The 24,125-nt window shown below is 40.8% G+C and overlaps 1 protein-coding gene across 7 annotated transcripts in view; it reads right to left on the bottom strand.

The window, feature by feature from the left end:
* Positions 1 to 24,125, bottom strand: part of TRPM3 (transient receptor potential cation channel subfamily M member 3) — a 1,089,849-nt gene that overhangs the window by 363,696 nt on the left and 702,028 nt on the right. For 5 of the 7 annotated variants that reach the window (XM_077249054.1, XM_077249055.1, XM_077249056.1 and 2 more), the window contains exons 2-3: positions 1,071 to 1,150; positions 1 to 11 (exon numbers count right to left, since the gene is read on the bottom strand). The exon at positions 1 to 11 is cut by the window's left edge and continues 194 nt beyond it. In XM_077249054.1, the coding sequence (XP_077105169.1) occupies positions 1 to 11; positions 1,071 to 1,150 (91 nt within the window). Of the gene's footprint in view, positions 12 to 1,070; positions 1,151 to 6,547; positions 6,766 to 24,125 lie in introns of those variants that run through there. The other 2 variants (XM_077249059.1, XM_077249060.1) reach the window with 1 other exon arrangement.

Genomic DNA, 24,125 nt, shown 5'->3' with positions numbered 1-24,125 from the left:
CACAACAACACCTACAGCATAAAGGAAACAATATGGTGATTGCGTATGACAACATATTATACATCCTACACAAGATCTGGGCTTCCAGGACAGCGAACTTGCTGGGTTAAGTTCTCTACAGCAGAGGTGTCAAACTGCATTCCTCGAGGGCCGCCAACAGGTCATGTTTTCAGGATTTCCTTAGCATTCCACAAGGTGCTGGAATCATTCTGTGCAGGTGATTAAATTATCACCTGTGCAATACAAGGAAATCCTGAAAACATGACCTGTTGGCGGCCCTCGAGGAATGCAGTTTGACACCTCTGCTCTACAGTATGTTGAGCTGAAACACTGGACGAGCTATTACATTTAATTTCCATCTGCTGGGAATAAGGAAATAAATGCATCAAATCCGTCACCTTTACACTCAGGTCAAAATGTTTCTATGTCTTGAGACGTGATTTCAGAACAAAGGGAAAACAATCAGGGACTCCAAATGATAGACTTTTACTGAGGATACGGAAATGTTTTTGGCTTGGGACTCTAATTCTAAGAAGGAACTTTAAGCGTTTGCTTCATTTTAAATGGTTACACATGTCTGAATCACTGCTCAAATATTAAAAAAAAGTACATTTGCTACCAGGGAGAATGGAGGAGGGGTAGATTGTGTAGTCAGTCACCAAGGGCTCGAAAACAAGTTTGCAATCAGTGTTTTTGTACCACAAATTGGATATTGCATGGGTGCTGGGGTACAAGGAGCACTTCGTAGCACTGTAATGTATATTGCGTGTTGGAGCCTTCGTATCCATTTTATTTTAAAAAATAAAATGCGGTATTATATGATATTATAGTAACTGCTATGACCTGGAGAATAAAGACGTAACGCTGTGTATAACGTCCTGTGAATGGCACAACATTTCGAACATAGAAAGTGCTGAAATAGGTTTTCCTATCACAAAAGAAAAAAAAAAACATCCAATGCTTTCTACTTTTTTACTGAATAGATAACTGCCATTAATTTATCCAGAATAACAACTGTCATCACACTGATTGTGACTGCTCTCACCCTATTTGGGTAGAACAATCCGTACCTATGGGGGTCTTTGGTGCTGGGTATGATGTGGACGCACTCTCTCTTGTGAAAGACTCGTTCGATCCATGATTTCTGGGCCTGAATAAATGAACAAAGAACAGAAAAGGTTACAAAATCAATATTAAATAATGTTCAGAAACCAGAAAACAAATGTAGCAATCATCTTGAATACACAGTCATTGATCAACACAAGAATGCGCTCGCTTTAAAGCCGACGATACATGAACTCATTTTTTTTTCAAACACATCAATCGAGTAAGTACCTCCGACTAATAGAAGCACTTAACAGTTGACACAGACAGATTTCCTTGTAATACCAGATACCCATATTTTTATTAAATATAGCAATATCAGACCCCATGACGGTTATATAGGTGATCTAAGTACCGTAAATTATTCATGTTAGTTAATTGCTTATTTTTGAAAAAAATATATTTGTCAGTAAGGTGTGATGAAACTTTTGCCCCAATTTCAATCATATATATTCTTTTGTCTGATGTATATGTTAACCATTAGGGAAAGTACTGCAGTAGATATGTTGGCATACTATATACAGTTCATAGGCTTGGGAGGTTTGTTGTTAGCCCACCATTGAGCTACTCTGTTTTTTAACTAAATCCATCATATTTTATATTTATTAAAGTTGGTATATTTGTGATATATTTTGTAGCACCATTTCCTTTTTGATTTAATTTGTGATACTTAGCTAGGTACTTTTTGCCTATAGGAATATTGGTTGGTCACATCTTCAATCATGCCTTGTTCTGAAGGCGTGAGACCGACTAGTATCTAAAGACGTGCTGAACACAACTCCACTGATTGCTATAGCCTTCAGGAGAGCAGTCAACACTAGGTTCATGGAAAGAAATGGGGCCAACTAAGGTCATTGGGGTCCTGCCATTTTCAGACTCTTCTTTTAAAATGTCTTTTCCGCATCTCAAACTCTGAACTTTGTGTATGAGTAGTAAAAACACTATCGAAAAACCAAACACTTGTCTTCTATCAATAATTGGATTTTCTTTCCTTAAACTGCATAATATTCTCATTATTCATATGTATTGGCATATGTAAAAAAAACAGCCAGAAAATACAGTGCATGTAAAATTGAAGCATTGGAAGGCCCATTGGCTCTCTATTGCCAAAGAGTCCACAAAACGCTGGATGTGACACTGAAGAGTGCTTGAAGTGAGGGCGCAGTCAGAAGGCCTTATAAATCGGGACGGGATAGGACTGGCTGGCAGCTCTCCCGACCATATATTTTTATGCAGCTGTCAGGTTCGGGTCAGGAGAGCCGCCAGCCAGTCATGCACTGTGTTCCAATCTCGGTCCGTTTAATATGGCCGTCTGACTGTGCCCTATGCTTTATTAATCAGCCTGCCAGACAAAACACTGTGATAACAACAAAAAATAGGGGAAGTCAGTTTGGTAAAAAAATCTTGTTTAAAAATACATTTAGATGAAATTCCCTTTACAAAATATTGGTAGAGAGTATACCATGAGCATCCATATGACCTTACAGCATTTAATTCTATGCTGGGATGCTGAGCACATATTGTACGGAAATACATTGACATGGACTTGAGAAGATTTCAGGGCGAGCATTTGCATAGATAAGTCAAGATCAGGTCAAGTGCTCTGGAGGCATTAACTTGATACAGGAAAACACTAGCATTTGGCTTTCTCTATAAAAACAGAAGTTAACAATAAACATGTACAAGTGTCATTTTCTGCCACTGTGGTTTTGTTTTGCCTGAAGCATTGTAGACCTAAAGGAAGAAAAGATTAAATTCTTCCCACAAGAGATTTATCTCTAGTTCATTTGTTATTGGAGTCAAGGAACGGAAAATATGAATTTTTTATGAAAAATATGTGTGAAAAGTATCACGAAGCAATGGCATTTATTAATATTATTACAATTTATTTGGTTTATGCTGTAGAAAACTAATTCCAGGGAGCTGAGAAAACTGGGTTTACAGGACATAAGAATTATTTCACACAAGGTACAAAAAGGATAAAATAAGTCCATTCCCATTGTTTTTCTATATTTGTTGCATCAAATTGTTTTCTATGCATAATGTCATGTTACAGAAAGGGAACGCGAGGGCACATACAGAACACATGAAGAAGGCTTGCCTACAATTCTTCTGCACTGGTATCCATGATAGGAATTCATTCAGCTGCAAACTGCTATCTTGAAGGGGCAGTTACTTTTTATATTGGTTACATACATACTTAAATGAAGTAATAATAACATAGTGTTCTGCTGTTACTCATTTTTCTGATATTAAAACAACCTATATAAATCTCCTATATGGAAATGCAACTTCGTAAACATCAAAAAGTGTTTAGAATATTTAACCTATAGAAATATAGTCATATTACAATGCATAATAGAAAAAGATAACCATAAATTCTCTGTAACATGTAGACTATATAAATCACCCAAAGAAGCAAAAAATTATGACAATATCAAACTTTATTAAGCTTCTATCAACAAATGTGAATTATAGAAAAATAGTATAACAAAAAAGGTGTGAGAAACAAAAGGACAAACAGAGACAATAAAATCTATGACAGTAGGGTTTAAGCAAGAATGTCTACCATTTTCAAAGTCCTAAATAGGAACTATACTATAGGGAACCTAAAGATACATAAGTATATATCATTGAGACCATGTAGCAAACAATAGCCAGTCTGGTGAAGTCAAGCATAAAGCATAATAAAAATGCATGGATTAAACAGTAACCATGCATAGAATAGATAAATCATACACTCACCCATAGACCAGATATATAGTCATTAGACCTATTGTGCCAGCCTGTTTAGCTAATCAATGGTTAAGAATAATAGTAGTGTCTATAGACAAAGAGAGAGAGAGCTAACAGGTTAAGTAAGGATAATATGGTGGCTAAATAGCCCATATAGTACCTGCGGCCATAGTTCCTATAAAAAGTGCAATGACTCCCTGTTGAATCGTGCTGTACTGCACCCCAACGCGTGTTTTGCCTACCAGGCTTCGTTCTGAGATTGCATTGTGTAAAAATGAAAAACAGTTTGTTGCCACAAATGTTGAATTGTAGAAGAAAAAGAGGAGCAACACTTCTACCTTAACGACATGAATTTGTAGTCAAATCAGTCCATTATGTGACGTACCAGCCTATATCCCAACATTTTCCAAGCTTGAGAAAGGCTGAGATATAAGCTGAAATATCACACATTGGGTAGATTTGTCTACAAATACTTTTTATTATGGTGGAAGTGCTGTTTCCTCTTTTTCTTCTGCACTTTTTCGTGGCTCAAATGGACCATGAGCCACCATGTGAAGTGCACTTGGACAGCATGGTGTGCTGCTCAAACCTCTTCTCCAAATATGAAATTCTATGAAATATTGAAAATATTTCACAGTATCATCTTTATCTACTTTTTCCCTTATACCAAACTTCTCTTAGGTAGGAGGAAACAAGGTTTCTCCAGTAATATGTCTGAATGGACAAAACCCTTCCAACTTGATAAAGTTCTGGGGTCTATCGGTACTATTGTGCAAAAAACGCATTCCTAATAGAGTCAGCTGGATACAGTAAAAGACACAAGGGGTCAGGTTTTGGAAGGTGAAGAGTCTGTTTTGTCCTCTGCCACCGGATTGCTGCTATTTCTGGAATAGATGTGTACAGAGAACTTTATTTCTACAGACAGATGTTGTAGTTGTACCTGTTTATTATGTTATGTAATTAATTGCCACTGTTTCACTGTTTTCAATGTCATTCTAACATTTACGAACAACTACTGTGTATTGTTACATTATTCCAAGGTTAGTTGTAAGATAAAATCCATGCCACTGTTGACTGGCTCAGTCTCTGGCCTAGTGTAGGGATAGAAAATGAATCTCTCGCACCTAATAAGGCCAAACATAGGCATTTCCAACTACTTTTGTACACTCTATATCATGGTATAATATGTATTATGATGAGAGTTGAGCGAATATGTTCAGAAACGATCGACGAATCCGAATTTGCCATTTTTGTACCCTATTCGTGCCAAAATTTTCACTTAACTCTAGTCCCATTGACTCCAATAACTGATTGACACTCTTTGTAGAGAAGTTGTCTACGGAAAGCCATTGTGGAATTTCACATGGAACGTTATAAAATGGATTGTACGACAAATGCTGTCATTTATTTTTTCTTTAAAGGTTAAAAGTAATGAATCATGAAATGCTTTAATCTTTGCTGAACACCAGGTCCATCATAGAATTCAGTTAAAATTGGACCATAAAAATGAAATTGATTTTAATTTGACCTTTCTTAAGTTAGTAAAAACCCTTTCTCTTGGCTATATGTATCTATATCATATTTTTCCCAACTGCAGTAAGTGGTCTAAATATGACTTTCTAGTCCTTTTCTGGTCTAAGTACCTTGAAATAGATTAATTTCTCTAAAATATGTGACCATCTCCAAAAGGTAATCTTACAGCTATCTCAGTATACCCAAAACCATCAGTTCAAATAGACTATTGAATTCCTAGATGTAAAAGGTTTTATAAATATATGTTTTTTGAAAATTTATGTTCTGTGCTTTATTTTATTCATCTTCTATTATTTATAGAAAAACAAAACTTTCTGTATGAAAATATTTCACATAAGGACGTTGGTTACATGAATGACAATATTTAACTGTCTAGGTAAAAAATATCAATCATGAGACACTTAACATTACTTTCCAGTTGTCTCATTTTCATTATGTTCTCAATTAACAACTTAAATATCATTCACGTTGATTGGGGCAGCAATAATCAATATGCCCATTTGCTGGCATTTCCTGTAGCTTGCCTCAATTTAGATTTTTTTTTTTTAAGTGAAACATTTAAGCGACCAAATTTACACTAAGTCTAAAGAGGTTAGAAGTTACAAAGCCTATGTGCATTTTTAACCCCCTCCCCCCATTATGACAACATCAATCATATTGTCAAGGTTCTGGAGCAAATTTATATTTTTCTAAGGGCTCAATGTGCACTGATGCTTTCTGTCCTAAACACAGTCCATTAGGTTTTTACAGAGTGAAAAGCTCTGAAAAATAACTATTAGTGGCTTTTATAACTGGTACTCTCTATCTACCTTTCTATCTATCTACCTATTATCTATCTATCTATCTATCTATCTATCTATCTATCTATCATCTTTCATCTAATATCTATCTATCATCTAATATCTATCTATATATCTATCTATTTATCATCTAATAGCTATCTATATATCTGTTGATCCATCCATCTTCGTTTTCACAACCAAATAAAAATGAATGTAGATTGTTTACCTGAGTTTTAAGCAAGTTTCTCTGTTTTACAGAGTGCAAAGCTCTAAGAAATAACTAGTAGTGGCTTCCATAATTGATACTATCTATCTATCTATCTATCTATCTATCTATCCTCTCATCCATCATTTGCTCTTGTTTTCTCTGCAAAACAGTATAGATTGTTTACCTGAGTTTCAAGCAAGTTCCTCACCAAAGGCAGTCAGTCGTTCCTCTAAAGTGTGTGTTGTCTTTGGTCTTTGCTGCTGGCCATTACTCTAATAGCATATTCATGCATCATGACCGCCCACTGCACAAGCCACTCTTCTCTGAAGGTAGACTAGGCGCTGAACCTGAGCCCATTAGCTATTTGGAATGTACTGCTGTGGGATTAGCCTCATTAAAAGTTCCAGAGACATTCATGGCAGCCCCCAAATACATTGCATGATTTGAACATCTAATCTGACGCCAAAAGAATAACAAATCCCTTGAGAGCTTGGATTTAACTGGCACAAGCCCTGGCAGGTTTTTTTCCCCCTTTTTTTCTCTTTTTTTGTACAGAATGTGAAAGTGTGATAAGGTGTACTGGCCTCTGAAAGCTTAGCTCTAAAAGCAAATTCTTCAAAAGACACAGTGTGCTAAAGCAAGGAGGAATCTGAACACACAAGAGATATTGTTAATGTGCGAAGAATGAATCCAGTGTGTTTACAGGCAAACAGATGGGAAACTCGATGCCGTCAATGTACTGCAAGTATCAATATTGATGGGGTTCAATCTGTGAGGCTGAAGGTGATGAACTCCAAGAAGTCTGCTGGATTAACTTCTACCAGCAGACAGAAGAGCTTTTAGTTTTTTTTTCTTAAAGGGGTTATCTGTTAAAACAAGATGGTTGTCAGTGGTTGTCAGTGACTGGAACCCGCACCGATTGTTGGATCAGGGAATTTATATATCCCTGTTATAAGGCAGCCAAGCTGGGCAGATGCCCGACTACTGCTCCATTAATTCTCAATGGGCTTGGCAGCTTCTTAGAGAATAAATCGAGCACAGGTTGAGCATGCCCACTGCCACTCCATTCTGGGATAAAAGTTCCCGTTCTACCAATCGGTACAGTTCAGAGTGGTCTGACCCCAGCAATCAACAAGTTATTGCCTATCCTGCGGGTGGTAACATTTCTTATCAAGTAGTAAACAGTAAATTAAATATTTCAGTAAAATACTCTGATGTTGCCAATTTCTGAAGTTCCAAGTGTATTTGTCCATCAAATTCCTGAGAGCCTTTAATATATAATGCTGGGCATAAAGGGTGAATAAAACACTTTTCTGTCATTAATACAGATTTTCTCAATTAAAACAATAAAGACTGGAATATAGTCTCTCATTTCGGCGGTTTAACCCCCTTTATGATCTGTGCTAGAAATATGGCTTTGTAATGACTTAAAGGGAATCTGTCAGCTCAAATTGGCGGGATATTAAAATGATTTCTTACCGGTCAGATGGGTAGCGTATCCTCTTTATTTCTCCACCCCGTCCGTGCCTGTTTTCCACATTATTTTCGGGAATAAGAATATGCGAGCGCCATAGTTGGCACGTGCGCCATGCAGTCTTCGGTGGTGCACGCGCAGTATGCTTTGCCCTACTGCGGGCAAAGCCGAAAAGCATTACTGCTCATGCGCCCGCACACTATGTCCCGGAACACAGTGAAATACTTCCGGGACATAGTGCGCGGGCGCATACGCAGTAATGCTTTTCGGCTTTGCTCGTAGTAGGGCAAAGCATACTGGGCATGCACCACCGAAGACTGCATGGCGCACATGCCAACTATGGTGCTCACATACTCTTATTCCCGAAAATAATGCGGAAAACAGGGACGGACGGGGTGGAGAAATAAAGAGGATACGCTGCCCATCTGACCGGTAAGAAATCATTTTAATATCCCGCCAATTTGAGCTGACAGAGTCCATTTAATGAAGCAGGATCCTCTGAAAGTGGCGTTTGCCTTAATCAACAAAGAGAAAGCAGACAGACTCCATATAAATGAATGGGGTCCTTATTAGTGATGAGCGAGTGTACTCGTTGCTTAGGTTTTCCTGAGCACGCTCGGGTGGTCTCCGAGTATTTGTTAGTGCTCGGAGATTTAGTTTTTGTTGACGCAGCTACATGATTTAAGGCTGCTAGCCAGCCTGAGTACATATGGGGGTTGCCTGGTTGCTAGGGAATCCCCACATGTAATCAAGCTGTCTAGTAGCTGCAAATCATGCAGCTGTGTCAGCAAAAACTAAATCTCTGAGCAGTCACAAATACTTGGAGACCACCCGAGCATGCTCAGGAAAACCCGAGCAACGAGTACACTCGCTCATCACTAGTCCCTATGCTTTTACTGCACATAGGAATGCACAGGATTGTAACTCTGTTTACCTGTTCATACAAACACATATGCATACAATTCCACAGGGGCAAATATATCATTTGTGCAACCTGTGCAGCTGTACAGGGGCCAATGAGCTAAAGGCCCCCTTCAACCTCTAAAGCAGGAGTAATTGCGTATAATGATGAGCTATCGAACTGCATCGGGCCCTATATTATTTTCTCCCAAGGGCCCTCTTCCGATTGTGACTGCTCCTGCAGTTCCACATACATATTGTGACAAAAATAATGAATTACACCACGGAATCGGCATCTCCTGGTCTAGACAGGCGCTTCAGGCACTTTGAAGCACAGTTCACATCAGGCAGGTTTGATACAACTGTCCGCAACCAGTTTTATTCATTCCGTAAAACAGCAAAAACAAAATTAATAGGATACAAAATAGATCCTAGGCTGTCTGTTAACTAAATAGGCAAACTCCTGACTAACCAGAGCAGGGTCTAGTGCACAGCTCCTGACCAAACAATTGCTCCTCCAATAGTAGTTTCCCAGGAGCAGAGAACCATCAGCTCACCATGGAGACAACAAAAACTCTCACTGTCACCCTAATCCACTCCCGCCTGGACTACTGCAATGCTCTATTAATTGGCCTCCCCCTCACGTGACTTTCCCCTCTCCAGTCTATCCTTAATGCGGCAGCTAGGGTCGTCCATCTGGCTAAACGTTACTCGGATGCGTCCGCTCTTCGCCAGTCGTTACACTGGCTGCCCCTTCATTACAGGATACAATTCAAAGTACTTGTCCTCACCCACAAAGCTCTCCACATTGCGGCACCCCCTTACATCTCCTCCCTCATTTCTGTATATCGGCCTAACCGACCACTGCGCTCTGCCATCGACTTTCGACTAACCTCTGTCCTAATCCGTACCTCCCACTCCCGACTCCAAGACTTCTCCCGTGCTGCGCCAATCCTCTGGAATGCTCTACCCCAAGATATTAGGACCATCCACAACTTGCATAGTTTTAGGCACTCGCTCAAAACACATTTGTTCAGAGCGGCCTATCACGTTCCCTAATCAAAGTCATTTTATGTTTGTGTGTGTAGCCCATTCACTATCTCCATCTACCCCCCACCCCCTGAAGATGGCTGGACCATCATTGTAAATACATCATTGTAAATACACACCTGTACTTTGTATCTCCCCACCTCATTGTAGATTGTAAGCTCTCACGAGCAGGGTCGTCTTATTTTGTCTTATTTTGCTTTATTACTGTATTGTAACGTTGTTACCTATGACTGTTGTGTTTGAAACTGTTAAACTGTAAAGCGCTGCGGAATATGTTGGTGCTATATAAATAAAGATTATTATTATTATTATTATCAGCTTGTGGACTCTGTGTCAGTTTATACTATACTAGATGGTGTACATTGCGCAGCCCACGTAGTATATTGCGCAGCCCACGTAGTATATTGCGCAGCCCACGTAGTATATTGCACAGCCCACTTAGTATATTGCGCAGCACACGTAGTATATTGCGCAGCCCACGTTGTACATTGCGCAGCCCACGTTGTACATTGCGCAGCCCACGTAGTACATTGCGCAGCCCACGTAGTACATTGCGCAGCCCATGTTGTATATTGCGCAGCCCACGTAGTATATTGCGCAGCCCATGTTGTATATTGCGCAGCCCACAATGTATATTGCGCAGCCCATGTTGTATAGTCACGTAGTATAGTGCCCAGCCCATGTAGTATATTGTACAGCCACGTAGTATATTGCCCAGCGCATGTAGTATATAGCCCAGCCACGTAGTATATAGCACAGCCCATATAGTATATTGCCCAGCCACGTAGTATATTGCCCAGCCCATGTAGTATATTGCCCAGCCACGTAGTATATAGCACAGCCCATGTAGTATATTGCCCAGCCACGTAGTATATAGCACAGCCCATGTAGTATATTGCCAAGCCACATAGTATATTGCCCAGCCATGTAGTATATTGCACAGCCCACGTAGTATATAGCACAGCCCATGTAGTATATTGCCCAGACACATAGTATATTGCCCAGCCATGTAGTATATTGCCCAGCCCATGTATTATATTGCCCAGTCACGTAGTATATAGCACAGCCCACGTAGTATATTGCCCAGGCACGTAGTATATTGCCCAGCCCATGTAGTATATTGCCCAGCCACGTAGTATATAGCACAGCCCATGTGGTATATTGCCCAGCCCCGTACTATATTGCCCAGCCCATGTAGTATATTGCCCAGCCCATGTAGTATATAGCAATGTGGGCATCATATCCCTGTTAAAAAAAATAAATAAAATAAAAAATAGTTATATACTCACCCTCCAGAGCCTCCGGATCCAAGCGAAGCGGTTACCGACGCTGCTCGTGCGCTCCGGTCTCAAGAGTGCATTGCGGTCTCGAGAGATGATGACGTAGCGGTCTCGCGAGACCGCTACGTCATCATCTCGCGAGCTCGCAGCATGGACGGTTACCGGAGCGTCGCGATCGGGAAAGGTCTGTTGTCGATCCGGGGGCCGACGGACGGTGAGTATATAACGATTTTTTTTTATTATTATTATTTTTAACATTAGATCGTTTTACTATTCATGCTGCATAGGCAGCATGAATAGTAAAAAGTTGGTTACACAGGGTTAATAGCAGCGGTAACGGAGTACATTACACCGCGGCATAACGCGGTCCGTTACCGCTGCCATTAACCCTGTGTGAGGGCAGACTGGAGGGGAGTATGGAGTGGGCACTGACTGCAGGGAGGAAGGAGCGGCCATTTTTCTGCCGGACTGTGCCCATCGCTGATTGGTCATGGCTGTTTTGCCTGTCATGGCTGCCACGACCAATCAGCGAATGAATATCCGTGACAGAAAGAAGGACAGACAGAAGGACAGACAGAAAGACGGAAGTGACCCTTAGACAATTATATAGTAGACATGTACATTGCAGGAGATTATCCAGTCTCATCACAAACCCCTGGAGTGGCTCAAAGGAGAAAGAAAAAAAATAAGTTTCCAGCTACCAGAACTGCCTGACTGATTAATTTACACAGTTTTAAAACATGGTTATATAGTGCACAAAGGAAAACTAATGCATGTCAAATGTAATAATGTTCTTAAAGGGGTGGTCCGGCACCTATCATGTAGTTTCTAACTATCTATCCTTACACCCTAACTACTTTTTTAACTTGCTTTATTACCTTATGCTTTACACTTTTCCCTATCTAGTTAATCCCTGAATGTGTTTTTTTTTTACTGTACTTCCTGTGATGTTTCATTTGCGAGATGTCTGAAAAATGACATCACAAGAGGCTGGGGCTGTACTCTCTCCCTGCATTGTTCATCGCCCTTCCTGATGCAGGACATCACATGGGGAAGAGCTGCAGTTATTACTAGTGTCTTGCATTGCTGCCCCCTCTGAAGATACCCTGAATCCTGGGTGAGGGAGACTGTGGGGAAGGTGAGTGCAGCACCGGCTCTCCGTCTGTCTCCGCTGCCACCATAACTTCTGTGACAGAATATGTGGTCAGGTGGTGGAGATAGAAGCAGTGTGTGAAACCGGCACTGCTCCAGAGTCTCTAGTACTGCCATCAAATGAATTATCATCAGGGGGAGCGGTTGGTGTCACTCACTGCTTCTAGCACTGCCCTCAAACGAATTATCATGATAGAAGCAGTGAATGACACCAGCACCGCCCCCTGATGACCATTCATTTGAGGGCAGAGCTAGAAGCTGTAGGACAGTGCTGGTTTCACACACTGCTTCTGTCTCTGCCCTGAACTGACATCTTTCACAATTAGAAGCAATGCGGCATAGAAACATAGTGTGGGCGCTGCACTCACCTCTCCCACAGTGTCCATTAACCAGGATCCAGGACATCTTCAGAGTTGGCAGCAGTGCAAGAATCTAATATGTGTCTACAGCACTGCCCCTTGGTGATGTCCTGTTTCAGGAGTGACGGTGGACACTGCAGAGTGTGAGAGCAGCCACAGCCTCCTGTTAGTTGTTAGTGTGCAAGAAAAGATAGAAAATACATTTTAGGTGCCCGACCATCCCTTTAGTCTTAACATATTACTACATTTGAAATGTGTTGGTTTTGTTTTCTGAACTGCATCACCATGGTTTAATCCCAATAAATAATCACTTGTTTTAACTATTGATTTCCTCAAACTGGAAACTGGGCCAATTGTGAATTTTTGTAACTGTTCAAGTCGGCATTGATGTGGTTCCTTGCTTCAGCGATTTTCACATTACAGAACAGGTGAGCTAGTCTCCTCCTCTATTCATTTGACTCTCTGCCTCCTGGCCCAGCCCACCCCTGTTGGCTGATGACTAGCTGATGCAAGTTCACATTACATATACTTTCCATTTTTTATAAGATTAATGCATAAAACAAACATTTTTACCATTTGAGCCATATTCCTCTATACATACTAAGCACTTACGAACAGGGCCTTTAATTTGCTAACTTATGTAGGCTGTTACTATGTCCTGTCTGATTTGTACAGTGCTTCAGAATATGTTGGCACTATCTGATGAAAACAGACTGATGGGACAGAATTGTCTTAAAATCTTATTTGGAGTAACACTGAACTAGTCCAATATTTAACAACTTTTGAAACATAATTAATGGGTAAGATAGAATAAAACTAGAAAAAATATGGCACAGAAGATGATTCCAGAGAGAGACTGAGTGTAATCTGCCAAAAACTGATGAAATTTAGTCACTCATTATGAGTCGAGACACCCACTGGCATTCTCAGGTACTGAACAGTTGGTCTAATGAAGATCATTTTCTAGCACTATAATTGACTCAAGCCTTATTACCTTTTCTCGAGCTGATGGATCTTACAATAAAAAGTAAGGCTAAACATTCAGAACAAAGATGCACTTGTATTAAACTTCTTTTAAGACACTATTTGATGGAATTACACAAATATTTTAGGTTTTACTTAGAAAACTTTCCAATTTCCGCAGTTTGGAACAAAGGTAGCCTTAGATGGTGCCACGGGAAATGTCACATCCTGTTACAGTCCAATCGTTGCGTCCCCCTAAAGCAACTGAGGTGCAGTCAGAGTTGCCGACTTCATTTTTTTTTCTGAACAAGTTATCCAAAAATCACATGCATTTAATAAAGACACATTCTTTTATGAAAACTATAATAAACCATTGAGATTATAAGTGATACATGAATACAGGTTAGAATACCAATACAAAGGCATGAATCACTGTAAATGATGATAATTTCAAAACAAAATTAAAGTAATTGAATAATTACAGTAATCTGCATAATCTTCTCCAGTTTATGAAACAATCCCAGAAGCATATTTCTTTTTTCATGCACAGTGAAAAATAGTCCCCAGCTTTTATTTCCTGCCCAGGAATATCTAAGGATTGAAAATGGGTACAATGTAGCAGGTACTTCAACTAACCCAAATTAATTAACCCTTTCATGACCTTTGACGCACTTGTAGGTCAGAAGTCATGTCCCTGCCTTTGATGCAAGCTCACACTCCAAGCCCGCATATTTCCCCATACATGATGGCTGATTTAATCAGCCATCATGTGCCTCTAATATCCATCGGAGGATCGGAGCTCTGCCCGCACCTGTTACCCTGTTATCTGGTGCTGTCAATCTCTGACAGAGGCATTTAATACGCCCATCAGAGACGCACATTATTCAACGCTTCCATTGCCGTGTCCGTGACATGATCACAGGGCACTGATGTGTTGTCATGACAGTCAGGGCTCTGTGGATGACCCCAGTGCCTTTCATCGTGATCCTCCTGTGAACACATGCCTGTGGCTGGTGTTTAGAAGAGATTGTGATTTCTGCTATGCCATCCGATGATCGCAACATCAAGTCCCCTAAGTGGACCATTAAATACACAAAAAAAAAATTAAAAAAAGTTTTTAAAATTGTGAAAAAAGTTGAAAAAAGTTAAAAAGTTCAAATCACCCCGTTTTGCCCCATTAAAAATAAAACAATTTAAAACAAAAAGAAAACACACATATTTGGTGTCACTGTGTTCATAAAAGTTCAATCTATCAAAATATAAAATAAATTAATCGGATTGGTGAATGGCATAGCGAGAAAAAAAAAATGTGCTTTTTGGCCGCTGCAACATTGCAATAAAATGCAATAAAAATGCAATCAAAGCGTCGTAGCTACCCGATAATGGTATCAATAAAAATATCAGCTCAAGGGGCAAAATATAAGCCCTCATACAGCCCCATATGCCAAAAATGAAAGCGTCACAGGTCTTGGAAAATGGCCACACAGGCAAAAAATAATTTTTTCACAAATTTCCGAATTTTTTTTTCATTAAATAAATTAAAAACTATACATGTTTGGTATCTTCATACTCATACTTACCTGAAGAATCATTTTGCTATTCAGTTTTACTATATAGTGAACATGGTAAATTAAAAAAAACTGAAAACAATTGTGGAATTGCACTTTTTTTGCTATTTCAACGCACTTTGAATTTTTGCCAGCTTTCCAGTGCCTCGCATGATAACATGAATGATGTCATTCAAAAGTAGAGCTCGTCCTGTAAAAACCTCATATGCCTATAATGATGGAAAAATATAAAAATTATGGCTCTTGGAAGGAAAAAACAAAAACGAAAAAAAAAAAGGAAAATCGCAAGGTCATGAAGGGGTTAAAGAAGATGGGGCTATAAAACTCAGTACAAAGGTGAGTCTGGTAAGCAATTAGCTAAGCATTTAGTGCCTAGAGTTCACTGACCTCATATTGATAAGCTATAATAAGGCTACGTTCACATTTGCGGCCAGCGCCGCAGCGTCGGGCGCCGCAGCGGCGCCGCATGCGTCATGCGCCCCTATATTTAACATGGGGGCGCATGGACATGCGGCGCACTTGCGTTTTGCGCCGCATGCGTCGCTGCGGCGCCCGCGTCGGTGCGCAGAGGACGCAGCAAGTTGCATTTTTGCTGCGTCCAAATTCAATGAAAAAAACGACGCATGCGGCGCAAAACGCAGCGTTGTACATGCGTTTTGCTGCGTTTTTGTTTGCGTTGTGCGCTGCGGCGCCGACGCTGCGGCGCACAACGCAAATGTGAACGTAGCCTAAGAATAGAGTAGCCCCTCAATCAGTAATTATTAAGCAGTAAAAATAATTAAAAAAAGTCTTATTTCTTACATCTTATTTTAAAGATTATAAACAGTTACCATAATTATATCACAATAGGAGACATCACAAAGGGGATGTGAATAATTTTTCATTTCACTGTAACCTTCTATTGTATCAATTTACTCCATACACTTTTGATAATATAATAAACATGACAGAAAATAATGAAAATAAATTGTATTTGCTCACATATTTACCAGCCTATTGAGTAAAAAAATGGCCTTACCCATACCCAATATACCATTGTAATACTAGGATGCTAATTCTTGAAAATAACTGCATGTCAAAACTAAAAAAAAGTCTAAAATTAAATATATTACATACATACAGTGCTGTGCAAAAGTTTTATGTAGATGTGGAATGAATGCTGCAAGATAAGGATGCTTTAAAAAATTGAAATGTCAATAGTTTGTTATCAATTAATAAAATGTAAAAGTTGCTGAACATAAGAGAAATCTAATTAAAATCAATATTTAAATGTAAATAAAATTATCAATTCTTCTAGGTACTTGTACTGTATGTACAGTTTTTGAAAGTATTCGGCAGGGAGGTTGTTCCAAACATCTTGGAAAACTATCCGCATATCTTTTATGGATGTCGGCTTGTGCAAATCATATCTTCATGTAATCACAAACTTCAATAATGTTGACAACAGGACTCTGTGGGATCATATTAACACTTGCAGGATTCCTTTCTCCTTTTTTATGCTGAGTATAGTTTTTAAAGGCATTGACTGTATGTTTGGGGTTGTTGTCCTACTTCAGAATAAATTTGGAGCCAATCAGATTATTTTTGTATCTTGTTTTCTTAACATTGAGGATACCAAGAAATCAAATCTTGAGGACCACAGACGCAGTGGTCGACCAAGGAAACTTAATGTAGCAGATGAAAGACACATCATGCTTACTTCAATTCTAAATAAAAAAGATTTCCATCAGTGCCATCAGCTCAGAACAGGCAGCAACCAGTGAGATCCAGCTACACGCGTCTACTGTTCAGAGCAGTCTGGAAAAATGTGATTTTTCATGTAAGAACTGAGGTTAAAACCATAACGTTGTAACAAAATGCAGTTGCTCATTGAAAGGCTGGAGAGTTGTACAATAATAAGTGTCTGCAGGCAACAGTGAATTATGGTGGATATTCCTTGTAAGGTTTGAAGCTACATTTCAACAAATTAAATTTTGAGATTTAGTCAGGATTTAAGGTGTTATCATTGCTTAGAAATACAGTAGAATAATTATTCATTACGCAGTGCCCTCAGGTATTTGATTGGCTCCAAGTTAATTCAATGGCCCTAATATAATTAAGAACTATATTCAATGTAAAGAAGAATAAGGACTCCTGGAAGTGATTATATTACCCCCACAGAGTCCTGATCCAAACATCATCGAGTCTATTAGGGATTTTATGAAGGAGCTACAAAAAACAACTTCCACGGAAGATCTGTGGTTGGTTCTACAAGATGTTTGGAACAACTTTCCTGCAGAGTTTTTTTTTAAAACAGTGTGTTTGTGTACCTAGAGGGATTGAAGCTGTTTTGGAAGCCAAGTGTGGTCACAACAAATATTGATGTTATTTAAAATTCTCTCTTCTTCATTTTTCTGACCCTGAAATACAAATACCCTACTCTTTTGCATATTTGTCACACTTAAATGTTTCAGATCACCAAACAAATTTAAATATTAGATAAAGATAACACAAGTAAACACAAAATGCAATTCATAAATGAAATTCATTATTATCAAAGGAAAAAGAAATCCAAACTTACAGGGCCCCGTGTGAAAAAGTGATCCCTCCACGTAAAACATAAATTAATTGTCGTTTATCATATCTTTGGGAAGCTGAGTTCAAATTCCCTAGCCAGCCTGTCATGATCTCCATGGCTAGAGAACATAGCATAAGCCTATATAGGAACAAGCTCTTGGAAGATGGGAACTGTACTGACCATGAACTAAACCTACCGCACAACTAGAAGTAGCCAGGTAGCATGTCCTACTTTTTATCCCTATATGCCCAGCGCCGGCCGGAGAACTAAATAATGCTAGCAGAGGGAAATATAAGACCTGGCTCACCTCTAGAGAAATGCCCAAAAAGGAGACAGAGGCCCCCCACATATATTGGCGGTGATTTTAGATGAAATAACAAACACAGCAGGAAAATAGTTTTAGCAAATTTGAGGTCCGCTTTCTAGATAGCAGAAGACAGAAAGAACACTTTCATGGTCAGCAGAAAACCCTAACAAAACACCATCCAGAAATTACTTTAGGACTCTGGCATTAACTCATAATACCAGAGTGGCAATTCCTGATCAACAAGAGCTTTCCAGACACAGTAACGAAACTGCAGCTGTGAACTGGAACCAAAAAGCAAAAACAAACATGGACGAAAGTCCAACTTATCTAGTAGATGTCTGGGAGCAGGAACAAGCACAGAGAGGCTTCTGATAACATTGTTGACCGGCAAGCAACTAACAGAGAAGCCAGATTATATAGCGACACCCAGATCTGATGAGAACAGGTGAACAGGAAAGATGATGACACAAGTTCAATTCCACCAGTGGCCACCGGGGGAGCCCAAAATCCAAATTCACAACAGTACCCCCCCCTCAAGGAGGGGGCACCGAACCCTCACCAGAACCACCAGGGCGATCAGGATGGGCCCTATGAAAGGCACGAACCAGATCGGAGGCATGAACATCAGATGCAGTGACCCAAGAATTATCCTCCTGGCCGTATCCCTTCCACTTGACCAGATACTGGAGTCTCCGTCTGGAAACACGGGAGTCTAGGATTTTCTCCACAACATACTCCAACTCACCCTCAACCAACACCGGAGCAGGAGGCTCAACGGAAGGCACAACAGGTACCTCATACCTGCGCAATAACGACCGATGAAAAACGTTATGAATGGAAAAGGATGCAGGGAGGTCTAAACGGAAGGAAACAGGGTTAAGAATCTCCAATATTTTATACGGACCGATGAACCGAGGCTTAAACTTAGGAGAAGAGACCCTCATAGGGACAAAACGAGAAGACAACCACACCAAATCTCCAACACAAAGCCGAGGACCAACACGACGGTAACGGTTGGCAAAAAGCTGAGTCTTCTCCTGGGACAACTTCAAATTGTCCATCACCTGCCCCCAAATATGATGCAATCTCTCCACCACCGCATCCACTCCAGGACAATCCGAGGACTCCACCTGACCGGAGGAAAATCGAGGATGGAACCCCGAATTACAGAAAAACGGGGACACCAAGGTGGCAGAGCTGGCCCGATTATTGAGGGCGAACTCCGCCAATGGCAAAAAAGCAACCCAATCATCCTGGTCAGCAGACACAAAACACCTCAGATATGTCTCCAGGGTCTGATTAGTCCGCTCGGTCTGGCCATTAGTCTGAGGGTGAAAAGCAGACGAAAAAGACAAATCTATGCCCATCCTAGCACAGAATGCCCGCCAAAATCTAGACACAAATTGGGTTCCTCTGTCAGAAACGATATTCTCAGGAATACCATGCAAACGAACAACATTTTGAAAAAACAGGGGAACCAACTCGGAAGAAGAAGGCAACTTGGGCAGGGGAACCAAATGGACCATCTTAGAGAAACGGTCACACACCACCCAGATGACAGACATCTTCTGAGAAACAGGCAGATCTGAAATAAAATCCATCGAGATGTGCGTCCAAGGCCTCTTAGGAATAGGCAAGGGCAACAATAATCCACTAGCCCGAGAACAACAAGGCTTGGCCCGAGCACAAACGTCACAAGACTGCACAAAGCCTCGCACATCTCGTGACAGGGAAGGCCACCAGAAGGATCTTGCCACCAAATCCCTGGTACCAAAAATTCCAGGATGACCTGCCAATGCAGAAGAATGCACCTCAGAGATGACTCTACTGGTCCAATCATCAGGAACAAACAGCCTATCAGGCGGACAACGATCCGGTCTATCCGCCTGAAACTCCTGCAAGGCCCGCCGCAGGTCTGGAGAAACGGCTGACAAAATAACTCCATCCTTAAGGATACCTGTGGGCTCAGAGTTGCCGGGTGAATCAGGCTCAAAACTCCTAGAAAGGGCATCCGCCTTAACATTCTTAGAACCCGGTAGGTATGACACCACAAAATTAAACCGAGAAAAAAATAATGACCAGCGCGCCTGTCTAGGATTCAGGCGCCTGGCGGTCTCAAGATAAATCAAATTTTTGTGGTCAGTCAATACCACCACCTGATGTCTGGACCCCTCAAGCCAATGGCGCCACTCCTCAAACGCCCACTTCATGGCCAAAAGCTCCCGATTCCCAACATCATAATTCCGCTCAGCGGGCGAAAATTTACGGGAAAAGAAGGCACAAGGCCTCATCACGGAGCAGTCAGAACTTTTCTGCGACAACACTGCCCCAGCTCCGATCTCAGAAGCGTCGACCTCAACCTGAAAAGGAAGAGCCACATCAGGCTGACGCAACACAGGGGCAGAAGAAAAACGGCGCTTAAGCTCCTGAAAAGCCTCCACAGCATCAGGGGACCAATTAGCAACATCAGCACCCTGTCTAGTCAAATCGGTCAATGGCTTAACGACATCCGAAAAACCAGCAATAAATCGACGATAAAAGTTGGCAAAGCCCAAAAATTTCTGAAGACTTTTAAGAGAAGAGGGCTGCGTCCAATCACAAATAGCTTGAACCTTGACAGGATCCATCTCAATGGAAGAGGGAGAAAAAATATATCCCAAAAAGGAAATTCTCTGAACCCCAAAAACGCACTTAGAACCCTTGACACACAGAGAATTAGACCGCAAAACCTGAAAAACCCTCTTGACTTGCTGGACATGAGAGTCCCAGTCATCCGAAAAAATCAGAATATCATCCAGATACACTATCATAAATTTATCCAAAAAATCGCGGAAAATATCATGCATAAAGGACTGGAAGACTGAAGGGGCATTAGAAAGACCAAAAGGCATCACCAAATACTCAAAGTGGCCCTCGGGCGTATTAAATGCGGTTTTCCACTCATCCCCCTGCCTGATCCGCACCAAATTATACGCCCCACGGAGATCAATCTTAGAGAACCACTTGGCCCCCTTTATGCGAGCAAACAAATCAGTCAGCAACGGCAATGGGTATTGATATTTAACCGTGATTTTATTCAAAAGCCGATAATCAATACATGGTCTCAAAGAGCCGTCTTTTTTTGACACAAAGAAAAAGCCGGCTCCTAAGGGAGATGACGATGGACGAATATGTCCCTTTTCCAAGGACTCCTTTATATATTCTCGCATAGCAGCATGTTCAGGCACAGACAGATTAAATAAACGACCCTTTGGGTATTTACTACCCGGAATTAAATCTATAGCACAATCGCACTCACGGTGCGGAGGTAGTGAACCCAGCTTGGGTTCTTCAAAGACGTCACGATAATCAGACAGGAACTCAGGGATTTCAGAGGGGATAGATGATGAAATGGAAACCAAAGGTACGTCCCCATGAGTCCCCTTACATCCCCAGCTCAACACAGACATAGCTCTCCAGTCAAGGACTGGGTTGTGAGACTGCAGCCATGGCAATCCTAGCACCAAATCATCATGTAGATTATACAGCACCAGAAAACGAATAATCTCCTGGTGATCCGGATTAATACGCATAGTTACTTGTGTCCAGTATTGTGGTTTATTATTAGCCAATGGGGTGGAGTCAATCCCCTTCAGAGGAATAAGAGTCTCCAAAGGCTCTAAATCATACCCACAACGATTGGCAAAGGACCAATCCATAAGACTCAAAGCGGCGCCAGAGTCGATATAGGCGTCCGTGGTAATAGATGACAAAGAGCAAATCAGGGTCACAGACAAAATAAACTTAGACTGTAAAGTGCCAATGGAAACAGACTTATCAAGCTTTTTAGTACGCTTAGAGCATGCTGATATAACATGAGTAGAATCCCCACAATAGAAACACAACCCATTTTTCCGTCTAAAATTCTGCCGCTCGCTTCTGGACAGAATTCTATCACACTGCATACTTTCTGGCGTCTTCTCAGTGGACACCGCCAGATGGTGCACTGGTTTGCGCTCCCGCAGACGCCTATCGATCTGAATAGCTATTGTCATGGACTCATTCAGACCCGCAGGCACAGGGAACCCCACCATAACATCCTTAATGGCATCAGAGAGACCCTCTCTGAAAGTAGCCGCCAAGGCACACTCATTCCACTGAGTAAGCACAGACCATTTACGGAATCTCTGGCAGTAAATTTCAGCTTCATCTTGCCCCTGAGATAGGGACATCAAAGTTTTTTCTGCCTGAAGTTCCAAATGAGGTTCGTCATAAAGCAACCCCAAGGCCAGAAAAAACGCATCTACACTGCGCAACGCAGGATCCCCTGGTGCCAATGAAAAAGCCCAGTCTTGAGGGTCGCCACGGAGCAGAGAAATCACAATCCGAACCTGCTGTGCAGGGTCCCCGGCAGAACGAGATTTCAGGGACAAAAATAACTTGCAATTATTTCTAAAATTCTGAAAACCAGATCTATTCCCCGAGAAAAATTCCGGCAAAGGAATTCTCGGTTCAGATACCGGAGCATGAACAACAAAATCTTGCAAATTTTGTACTTTCGTGGTGAGATTATTCAAACCTGCAGTTACACTCTGAAGATCCATAATAAACAGGTGAACACAGAGCCATTCAAAGATTAGAAGGAGAGAGAGAAAAAAGAAAGACTGCAGCATAGACAGACTGGCAAATGATCCAATTAAGAGCACAAAAAAAAAAAAAAAAAAAACTCTCAGCAGACTTCTTATTTCACTCCTAGTCCATGAGCCAAGAACCAAATTTGACGATATCGGTACCAAGCGGAGTGACTAATTCTCTTTGGTATTTTTAGGTAGATGCATGTCTGTAGTTTATTTTTTGATATGATAGCCCTTACATATACGTAGCTTATTAACCCCTTCAGCCCTAGGCCTATTTGTACCCAAGTGCCTAAGCCAATCTGACCTGTGCCACTTCATGGGCTAATAACTTTGGAACGCTTTCACCTATCCAAGCCATTCTGAGATTGTTTTCTCGTGACATATTGTACTTCACGTCAGTGCTAAATGGGAGTCAATATATTTTACCTTTCTATATAAAAAAATGCTAAATATTCGGAAATTTTGGAAAAATCGGCAATTTTTTAACTTTGAAATTCTCTGCTTTTTACAAAAATACTGATACCCCCCATAATAGTTATTAATTTACACTCCCCACATGTTTACTTCATATTGGCATCATTTTGAAAATGAAACCTTATTGTTTTACGACGTAATAGGGCTTATAGTTTTATGCGCAATTTTTCACATTTACAGCAAAACCCACTTTTCAAAGGACCAAGTCACTTCTGAAGTCACTTTAAGGGGCTTACATAACAGAAACCACCCATAAATTACCCCATTTTGCAAACTACACCCCTCAAGCTGTTCAAAACTCATTTTTAAAAACTGTTAACCCTTTAGGTGTTCCACAGGAATTTTAGCATGAGCCAAGAACCAAATATGACGATATCGGTACCACCCGGAGTGACTAGATGTAGTATTTGTAACAAAATTTAATCCAAGTTATGTAAATACACACTGAACATGTCATGTGCATATATATATATATATATATATATATATATATATATATATATATATATATATATATATATATATATATATATATGTTACTCCATAATATCTTCAACATCGGACTCTGAATCTGACTGTTGTTCTACTGGCTCGTCTTCAGTACCCTTGTTCTGGCATGTCTGTAATCTGCACATGTCTGTGCACTTCAGGCCATTGCTGAGGCAAGTACACTGAGGAAGTTCACATGACCGCACACACTTGCAGGACAGTAGCTGTATAATAGCTTCTGGTGCTGGTGCCCCTTGCATCCACTTGACAACAAGCTTTCCGTCGTTATCTATCATCCAACCGCAGTCTGTTGGGTTTGCAACCCATGGCTGGCTCTGCAGACTTCTCCTCCAGATCGCAGCCTGGTAGTTTGCACGCAGTGCATGCATGAAAAGGCAGTCCTGGCAAGGAGGGAGTTGACTTGACTCTACCACTCCACGTCTGGCACAGAACAGCTGATAACGGAGCCTGTTTACCTCAGTTGTTTGGGTAGTTGGCAGGTACATGTGGCAGGTGATTTCCTGTAACTTCTCAAAAAGTTCGGTAGACACTTCCCATGAACGACCAACTTCC

This window comes from Ranitomeya variabilis, chromosome 1 (genome assembly GCF_051348905.1).
Source record: "Ranitomeya variabilis isolate aRanVar5 chromosome 1, aRanVar5.hap1, whole genome shotgun sequence".
In the NCBI taxonomy this organism is placed as follows: domain Eukaryota; kingdom Metazoa; phylum Chordata; class Amphibia; order Anura; family Dendrobatidae; genus Ranitomeya; species Ranitomeya variabilis.
The sequence above is the reverse complement of the archived record's forward strand: the minus strand, read 5'-3'. Positions and strand labels throughout refer to the sequence as shown.